The 9,757-nt window shown below is 37.8% G+C and overlaps 1 protein-coding gene across 3 annotated transcripts; it reads left to right on the forward strand.

Moving 5' to 3' along the window:
• Positions 1-268: 268 nt before the first annotated feature.
• On the forward strand, positions 269-8,356 carry CDK1 (cyclin-dependent kinase 1). 3 transcript variants are annotated; one of them, XM_010567897.1, is made up of 8 exons: positions 311-347; positions 1,806-1,883; positions 2,170-2,177; positions 3,109-3,219; positions 3,609-3,779; positions 4,441-4,505; positions 4,636-4,777; positions 8,016-8,356. In XM_010567897.1, the coding sequence occupies exons 1-8, from the start codon at positions 311-313 to the stop codon at positions 8,127-8,129; spliced, it is 726 nt and encodes a 241-aa protein (XP_010566199.1). In that variant the 3' UTR covers positions 8,130-8,356. The 3 variants fall into 3 exon arrangements, with proteins under 3 accessions (XP_010566197.1, XP_010566199.1, XP_010566198.1); XM_010567895.1 differs by lacking the exon at positions 2,170-2,177 and having other exon boundaries at positions 269-347; positions 1,806-1,962; positions 3,102-3,225; positions 4,342-4,505; XM_010567896.1 differs by lacking the exons at positions 2,170-2,177; positions 3,609-3,779 and having other exon boundaries at positions 1,806-1,962; positions 3,102-3,225; positions 4,342-4,505.
• Positions 8,357-9,757: the final 1,401 nt, after the last annotated feature.

A 9,757-nucleotide genomic window follows, 5' to 3' on the forward strand; every position in this document is an offset into this window, starting at 1 on the left:
ACTACATAAAACTAGTGAGTAGGGTGTGTTTTTTTTCAGTTGCTTGCATGGGCTTTCTTCACAAAAGCATCTTTCTCCTTTGAGTTGGTGCCCACTCATCCTTCGGGATGTAGTTTTTCTAGTCAGAACCCTGAATAAAAACCTGTGTTTTTGTTGAGGAGAACGGTAAGTGTTCCATGTTACATCCTAATTATGTAAGACAAAATTAGCTTCTAAAGACCTGGCATAATTTCAGTGTCTTGGGTGTGTTTGGGACAGCAACTCACCCTCATGGTTTTTTTTCCTGTTTGTTTCAGGGATAACCATAGCTATGGATGATTACACAAAAATAGAGAAGATTGGGGAAGGTAAGTATGGAGAACCATGAGGCTTGTAATGCCCCACGATTTGAATTATCAAGTGTCATAGAAGCTCTGTGCATTCTGGCTATTAGAGGAACTATTGAGATTCAACTAACTAGCAAAATAAGCCTGTGGCTTACTGCGGTAATTATCTCTACACATGAAAGCTTTCAGACTGCCCTTCTTTTGAAGTTGACATGACTTGTTTGAAACAACTGATCAGTGTTGAGAAGAGTCTACCTTTATATTGATGGCTAATGGTGTAATTTTCCTCCAAGAGGGGGGAAAAAGTATGTTCTGAGGCCCGAAACCAGCTTATCAATTTAGGAAGCTCCTCCATTCCTTTGTGTATGAACTTTTTTACTAGTTGCTTCTGAAGTTGCACTGCATGGTATACTTATTTTGCTTGGAGCTGCTGGTAGGGAGTAGTGGCTTGTGGTTTGTTCTGCTCAGATCATATCTGGTCAATATGGCTGTCAAGAGAAAGCAGATTGTAAACCTCTGGAGAAGTGAATTTTAACAATTAATTTGCTGTAAGGCACTAAGAAGATTGCTTCAATGCAGATGTTAGTCACAAACCCCCTTTTCACTGGAAATCTAGCCTAAGTTAAATGTAGAAGCTTTATGTAGTGTGTTTTATAATGCTTTAGCCTTATGTAGACTTGAGAACTTGCGGTACATTACTCTAAGAAGGCGCTCTTTAAGGTAATCGCAAAACATATGGGCTTGAATCTTATAACAAAGCTTTGTAACTGAAGCCTTGTGCATGAATCTTTCTTGCTGAAACTAGTTTGTTTGAGATTAATCTGATTAATGCTTCAAGAAGGATGAAAAGAGAATACATACACTGTCTTGGTTTGTTGAGGGTTCTGCTTCTGTGGACACTGATGATTAAAATAGGTTATTGATTTGCGATTTACTACTGGTTCTAATTTTAGCTTCTGCTGAGACCCACAGCACTACCCTCTCTCCTGCACTGAGGATTGTGCTAGAGGTATTTCTATAGATCTGACCAATGGATGGATAGTTTCTCCAGCTGCAGAGGGAGCACTACTTTTTTTGCAGCTAAACCTTTAACACTTTAATATGATGTATCAATGGCAAAATCATAACCCCTTGGAGATGAAGAGGTATAGTGATCTTGCCTGAAAGTTAATCAACCCAGAACTCAAATAATATCTGACTTTACAACTACACCTTCCACATATTCAAGTTTCATACTTAGGCTACTAAGTACCCTGTCCTAACAAGTGATACTGTTTATGGGTGGCATGCTTTAAACAAACAAAACTATTGCATGGTAAAATTGCCCAAACTAAGTAGTAGTTTGTAATCAAGCCAAATAATTAAACAAAAAATGCTTGATTGCAAGGACTCTTGCCTATGTTGGCAGTTCTTATTTGCGAAGACTTATCTGTACCTGAAGCTGGTGTTTCCTATATGTTTCACTGTCTTTTTGTTCAGGTACCTATGGTGTTGTGTATAAAGGTCGGCACAAAACCACAGGCCAAGTGGTTGCAATGAAGAAAATACGTCTAGAAAGTGAGGAGGAAGGTGTTCCGAGTACTGCTATCCGAGAAATTTCTTTATTAAAAGAGCTGCATCATCCCAATATAGTCTGGTATGCATATACTGGTATTTAGCTAAACCCTTTGAAGGGCACTAGGTCCCTTCAGGTAAGAAATTTTTTCCACCATTCTAGTGAGGTGAGGGCTACTCACTCTGCTTAATACAGGGTCTGCTTTGCAGCAAATAGCTGTAGTCCCAAATCCCGTGTTTATCCCCTTAATTTTTTCTAATTAAGATTTCCTCATGCTGCCTCTTCCAGTTCTAGTAGTCTCAAATTCTTGTTGATTTTTGTAATTTATGTAAATTATCTTCAGAGTGGTTATTGTCAGAATGGAGACAGTGTACCTCATGAAAACTGGTTAAAGCCGTTACTTTAGTCAGTCAGTGGCATTTTATTTGCCACCTTGGAATAGACCATTTGACTTTAGTGTTCTTATGTAAGCCTCTGTCATCAGTCACTTGCTTGCTGTTCTATAGCAGAGATTTATGTGTTGTGTTATGATGCTGTCATAGCTGGCACATCTAAGCTATGAGTGAAACTTCCATCAGTGCCTCTTTGACATGTAGAATTGATTGCATCTATTGTCTTCCCCACAAAATATTTACTTGCGCTTTGATGCAGCAAAATACTTTATCTCTAATGTGACTTAAAACTGGCCAAGTTCCAGCCATGCAGTGTCTCAGTGTACATATGCTTGGGTTTAGGGACCCTTATAATCTATTAAGGATGAAGGAGATACTTAAAAACCTGTGCAAATCCTGCTGTGTCTACTGGGTTCCTATTGTAATATTCCCTTAAACCCTCCTGGTAATTCAGGCTCGGCTGTAATAAGCCAGCTTCACGTAGAAGCTAGGCACCAATACTCAGTCTGGGTTTTTGTTTTTTTTTTTTTTTAAAGGCAACAATATTTTTTCCTCAGACTTCCTGTGCCTGACACTTAGGCAGGAGGGAACCTAAGTTTAAGGGGAAGCATATAGGTTTTTATCTCAATCTGACACTATTTCAGATGTACTTGATTTTCCAGATGACAGTATAACTCACCAAGTCTGTTAATCTTTGAAGACCGAAAGCTTTTTTTAAGACTTTCATGATAGGAACCTGGAACTGTCAGCTTGTATTGCTGTTGAGAGGGGAAATGTAACTGAGTCCATTTATTTTGCAATGGAGTTGATCGTATACTTGATTTTTAGTCTTCAGGATGTTCTCATGCAGGATTCAAGATTGTACCTCGTCTTTGAATTCCTTTCCATGGATCTCAAGAAATACTTGGATACTATTCCATCTGGCCAGTATTTGGATCGTTCACGTGTTAAGGTAATGAGGACAATTTCTTAATATAAGAGAAATTAATCTAAAGATGACCTGCAAAGGTGTAAGCAGCTCTTATTTTCAGTATAATGAACTCCTTGAGGAGAAACGAAAGGTTAAAGAACCAGCTGTGGATAATAAGATGAATGTGAGTTTTGCTCTCAAATGCCACTTCAAATTCTTTTTGTTACTGAAATTAAACTGCTTTAAGGTTACATAAAGAATTAATTTGTGTGGCTTTATGATTGATAGAGTTAATATCTGCAATACTTTGGATCTGTATTTCCTACTACTATGGGGAGAGCTAATGTGAGGGAACAGCTTCATGTTGCAGAACACTAACTTGTACTAAAGGTTACTCCTTTTTTTCTCCCACTTCATCCTTCTAGAGTTACTTGTATCAAATCTTGCAAGGTATTGTCTTCTGCCATTCAAGAAGAGTTCTGCACAGAGACTTAAAACCTCAGAATCTCTTAATAGATGACAAGGGGGTGATTAAACTGGCGGACTTTGGATTGGCTCGAGCCTTTGGAATTCCAGTGCGCGTATACACTCATGAAGTGAGTTGGAACACCCTCTTGGTGATTTAGAGAATGCTTACTGCCTTCCTAGTAATAACTGAATATGAAACAGCTAAAATAGAATCGGGGAGTTTTTGAAGTCATAAACTTAACTATCAAAAAGTTACTCAATAGCTTTCCATCTCCCTGATTGTGGTTTTACTCTAAGGTTCCAAAGCATCTTATGAATCCCACTATTATTACCTCCACAATGCATCAGATGGGCCAGAACTTGTTGCTTATTGTCTTGTAAGGGCATTTTTGCTTCACAAAGTAGTCAGGTTTGAGGGTTTTAGTGGCTAGGTGCTAAAGGCTTCCTGCTCTTTGGGAAGTGGTGTAGGCAACTGCTTTGCTTGCAGTAGAAACTACTGCAATGGAGTTAATGTTTGTCTATAAATGAAGTTTGAAACTAGTCTTTTCACTAAAACTGGTAGCACTGGCTATTATTTTAACAAAAAAACCTGTGAATGCTGCTTAATAATGAATAAGTCATTGTGCTTGCAGTCAATTAGAGGACCTAATTCTATAAACTTATAAAAAAAGAAATTTCCTTGTTCAATAGGTAGTGACACTGTGGTACAGGTCTCCAGAGGTGTTGCTAGGTTCTGCTCGTTACTCTACTCCTGTGGATATATGGAGCATAGGTACCATATTTGCTGAGCTGGCAACTAAAAAGCCACTTTTCCATGGGGACTCAGAGATTGACCAGCTCTTCAGAATCTTCAGGTATGTCAGGGTGAACCTCTCCTTGCTACTTGTGCAGCATTGCACAACAGTGCTGTGTGCCTATTAAAACCACAGTAGTGCATACAGATTTCAGACTAAACTGCTTAATATGTTGCTTATGCTTGCATAGAGCTTTAGGGACCCCCAACAATGACGTATGGCCTGAAGTGGAATCCCTGCAAGACTATAAAAACACGTTCCCCAAATGGAAACCTGGCAGCCTTGGAACACATGTCAAAAACTTAGATGAAGATGGACTTGATCTGCTGTCTGTAAGTAGTCTGTCTTAAACTGCTGATTAAGAAGATGAACAGGTTGTTTCAACTATACTAATCAGTCTTGGCTAGAATAAAGATATGGAGATCTTCAAACCATCAGCAGTGGTATGGGCTGTCATTCTTGTAGAATTGACACCTTGTATGACATTCACTCACCTCTTTCATAGATAGTAGATGACTAGACTACTATTCTTCTCATTAAGCAATTATGCCTTAGCTTTTCTATACTAATAAGCCGGGTACAACTTGAAAGTGAGGATGAGCTTTTACAAACAGGTCTAAGTGAAGGCTCCTGCCCATAAATTGTAACTGTCACCTTCCTGGTGCCAGCACTAATTGTGATGTGGCTGTATGACTGTTGATCCGGTTGGAAATGTTTTTCTTGTATGGTAGGACGTGGATTAATTTTGGTGGGCTCATCTTGGTTAAGCTTTCATGGTGGTCTTACCTGAATAAACAATGATGGAAACAGCTGAATTTATTGATTAGCTGTGAAACCAGGGACTTGGTTTAAGTCAGTCTGTAGTGTCTGTCTCAACTGCCTTCAAATTTTGAGCTAAAGATTTTTGGCTGTGGCGGTATAACTTTTAATTGGTACAGTTTGTGTCTAGTGTGAGCTTACTTTAAGTTCTGTGACTGTGCAGTTGAACTACCATGCTAAGCTTTTATTTGACAAGGTCTTCATTAGGCTTTTCCATTTAATGCTCTTCCAGCTCATGTGCTGCCACTGCGGACTAATTTAGATCACATCTTAAGTGTGATGTTAGATGTACCTACATGTAAGAATGTACCTTGGTGACTTACCCTTTGGCTCTCCTAAAGCTGCATTTATGCAGTGCAGACTTGCATATGGGGGTGTGGGGTGGGTGCTCTATGTGTCTTAAGGTAAGCTGAAACTTCAGAACCATCTTGGTACAAGGGGAACCTTGTACAGCAGTTATCTATGTAGCTGGATCATGTTTTATGTGGTCACGAACAAAGTAGTTTATTACCCATATTGGTATGGCTATGGCAAAATACTCTGAATGAAGCAGTGTTACCCAAGAAGCTCAGATGACCACAATTTCTCACCATTTTTCTTTGTGAGAACATAGTCACAGTTCAGACTGACAACCTGAACAACATTTGTTAAACATATAGTTGTTTTGGATAGTTCTCTGAACCTTGTAGCAGTATTGTTTTACAGAGATAACTGACTTAAGCCAGGAATAATTCCTCTGTGTCCACTGACAGCATCCTTATTAAATTAGTTTGAAGTAGAATTGTTAGTGATTGTATTTACAAACTAAAAGCAATTGAACAGGCAAGTAAATCTTGTTGATACAGTTGTGTAACTGGCCTACTCATCTGAGCTTAGTTGTGGCTTCACTGTATAAAACCAATGTTTTGGGCTGCTGCTAATAAAGGCACCCCCCCCAGTTCCTCAAATGGTGTTAATGCAATACTAATCTCAAAGCATATTAAATTCTGTAAAATCTTGTATAGTTTTGCCTTAAAATAATAAACATTGAAATTTTAGCTTCCTATTAATGCCTGGTAACAATGGTATGGCTGAATTCTTAGGCATCTGGAATCCATTTAAGTTTCCTATGGCACTTTTAAGCCTGAAGCAGTAATATAACTTTAAAGGCAACAAAATTGAATATTTCATTCTAGAGCACAAGCTGAGATGTGCCAATGAAAATGTTAATTTCTCTTTCTATAGACTATTGCAGATGGCAGTAGTATGTAAAATAGCTATCTTTGAAAACGGGTTCAATGTTTTTGTGTTAAAACCAATTGCTTGAGTGAGGCTGTAAACTTAAGACCTTTATAAGCTAAATGACTGCTGTTGCCAGCATTTCAAAGCACTTAATGGCTGTCATCAAAAGCTATGGTCTATCAGACACCAAGTTGCAGGAAAAGCTATGTTCCAGACTGCTCAGAGAAGAAATGGTCACTTAATCTATCAGCTCAAGTGCTGTAGCCTCAATGTCACAGCATCCCTTTTCCAAAGAAATTTGCCCATTTTTGTCTGAGTCAATTTTAAGAGAATCTTTGATATCAGTATTAGCTATAGGATACTGTTGTTCTGGGATATAGCTAATGGGAACCTGTCACAAGGTAAAATTGGACATGCAAGGTTAAATCTAGAAACAGTGTTGCATTTGGCAGGAGTTCAGAGAATATAAATGGAAATTCAGTGATTTAAATCAACTTGGAAGACTCCCTGTAGGATGAAGTCTAAAGATAGTTAAATGTCAAACTGAATACTGGGCCGAGTAATACTGGTTAAGCTTTTCTTCTGGAAGACAAATATATTTTGGGGATGGGGGAGAAGCAGTGGGTAGAATCATGATTACTTGAATTGGAAATGTACTTTCCTTTAGTAAGGAGACGCAAAAGCAAAAAATTTGCAGAAACTTTGCTAGTTTTAGGTCTAGCAGAAAACTGCTGAATGATTCCTTCATTCCTTTTTTTTTTTTTTTGGCCCCTTGTATGATATAAACTGTAGATGTTTCGTTTTTGTGGGTTTTTTTTTTTTAAACTGCTAGCAGAACAAATCTCATGCCTGTTCTAGAAAGTTCTGGGGGCTATTTTAGGGTCTATGGCATCCCCTCTATTTGCTCACATCAACTTTATTATTGAGGTCTTCAGCTGAAGTAACTTATTGCAAAGAAACTCAGGTTTTAAAGCTCTGGGTTTCTTCAGTTCTACCTGCTTGTATACTACTTTCCGGTTTGGATTCTGTAACTGAGTGATCACTCTTGTATTTCAACTGTAAATAGCTGCACCAAGCTGACTAGAAGCAATTTGACATCAGCTTCTTTAATGTCAGTTTAACAAAACAAGCATAAGACCACTTGTCCTTGTAAGCATTTTGTGCTTTAACAGCCTAAAGCAATTATTAATTTCCTTTAGTTGAGAAGCTGAGACTAATAAGTATTGCCACTTGATGCCTAGTTCTGGATTTAGTTCAGTGCATATGGTACCCCAATACATGCATGGGCTTGGTTATTGAATGGGAGAATAAATGTGTTTCTTCACTTTCTGAGATGTTATACACTACTACTGATGTACTACTGACTTGTAGGCAGAAATAACTTCTCCCTTCTATGAGAAATCATTGAACATAGTGGGAAAACTTGTCTTTATGGATACTTGATTATTACTATGCTTAAATATCTACCTATTTAACATGATTTTAGTTCCCATTTCATGAGGGAGTAACTGTGTTCCCTTTTTCTTCCAGAAAATGTTAATTTATGATCCTGCAAAAAGAATTTCTGGCAAAATGGCCTTGAACCATCCATATTTTGACAACTTGGACAAATCCACTCTTCCTGCTTATCTGATTAAGAAATGATAGACCTTTGGACTAAATCAACCAGAGTGAAATAATCGTTATTTCTTTTATTAAGTTTGTCTGTCTGTAACTTTTATATCTGTCTTTCTGCTCTAAAACTGTGGCTGTGTTTTTAATTTGTTTTGGTTTAAATGTTATCTAAGTGTAAATATTAACCTATTAGTGCTGAGTTCAAATACAATGCAAATATTGCTGCCATTAATGCAGTGAACTTTCTATAAATAAAGCTTTAAATCCAATAAAGGACTGAACTTATTTCCAGACTATGGCTGCTCTACAAAAGGACTCTGTATTCTTTGGAATGTGCTGGTAAGGTACCACTTGTCTAAAAAAAGCTGCTAACCTAAACTACTAAATTGCTGTTCTTGATATGATAGGAAATTCCTCTGAAGTTTGAGTTGTTTCAGTATGATGTCAGTTAAAACTTTACTTGAGCATGGCAATCAGTGTGCCAAAAGACATATAAATTAAGATATTTTGAACTGAAGAATTGCAGCTTACTACTGAAGCCAAGTAGATGGCCAAACTCATTTTAAGGTTTTGAAGGTATTTGCAAAACAGCATTTGGAAAAAATCCTTGCTCTCTATCTTGAAGGCCCAAGAATTTACCTAGATTTTGGCATGTTAACTTGTGAATTGGCATAGTTCCGAATCCTGGACCAGTTAAGGTATGATATCTTAAATTTTACATGGACTGTCTATATACCAATGTATAACTGCCTAACAGGGCCCCTTCCAACTGCTAATAGTAATGCAGTTCTCAGATTCTTATGAAAGGTAGAGCACCCTGGATTATACTTGAATTTGAAAACTATTCTGTCTTCATATAGGACTAGTCAAGTAATTGACTTAATGTGACTGCCAGAAATTGTAATCACACACTTAGATGCTACATGTCTATAGTCTCCCATGATTAAAGCAGGAGCTTTATAAAGCTCCTCAGCATTTAACTTTACAGGTGAGAGTATTGTAAAAAGTTCAAACAAAATTCAAAGGTATATACTAATAATGGATTTTATGTTAGATTTCCAACTGCTACCTCTGTTCTTGGCTTTCAGATACGTCAATAGGCAGGGCGTGCACATCTGTCTTAAGTTTTATTGGATCTAAGCACTGTGGTTCTCCTTTACTTGCTGGTTAGGGGCCAAAGCTTGCAGCAAAGTGTGGAATAGGAATGAAAGTATTTAAGTTTCTAAATCAGGCATGTGAAAGGAACAAAATGAACTCTTCATAAACAGTGAGGTTTGCAAGAGTTGTCCTACGGCTGCTGCAGAGTGAGACTGAAACAAAAGCAGTGGAGGTGATGACATCCTGTTCCTCAGCTGCTTATTGTGTCTATTGATGAGTAGCCGAAAGTATTAGTGTTAGACCTAGTTTTTGTTAACAAGTAGTATTTTTAGATGTAAATACCAGCTGGGGTGTTAGCATTGTTCTCTGCAGAGTGGTTCTGAATCTCTAGAAGTATCTGGGTACTGTTAGCTTAACGGAATCATTTAGCAGTGGAGAGCCAAGGAGAGATTTTTTTTTTTTTTTTAAATTGCTGGTACAGAAAGTTACTTCTTAATTGAAGGCAGAGAGGAATAAGATTGCTATAGCTGACTCCTTTCTATTAATACCAGCGATGGGAT

Source organism: Haliaeetus leucocephalus, unplaced genomic scaffold, assembly GCF_000737465.1.
Source record: "Haliaeetus leucocephalus isolate CR32 unplaced genomic scaffold, Haliaeetus_leucocephalus-4.0 Scaffold229, whole genome shotgun sequence".
In the NCBI taxonomy this organism is placed as follows: domain Eukaryota; kingdom Metazoa; phylum Chordata; class Aves; order Accipitriformes; family Accipitridae; genus Haliaeetus; species Haliaeetus leucocephalus.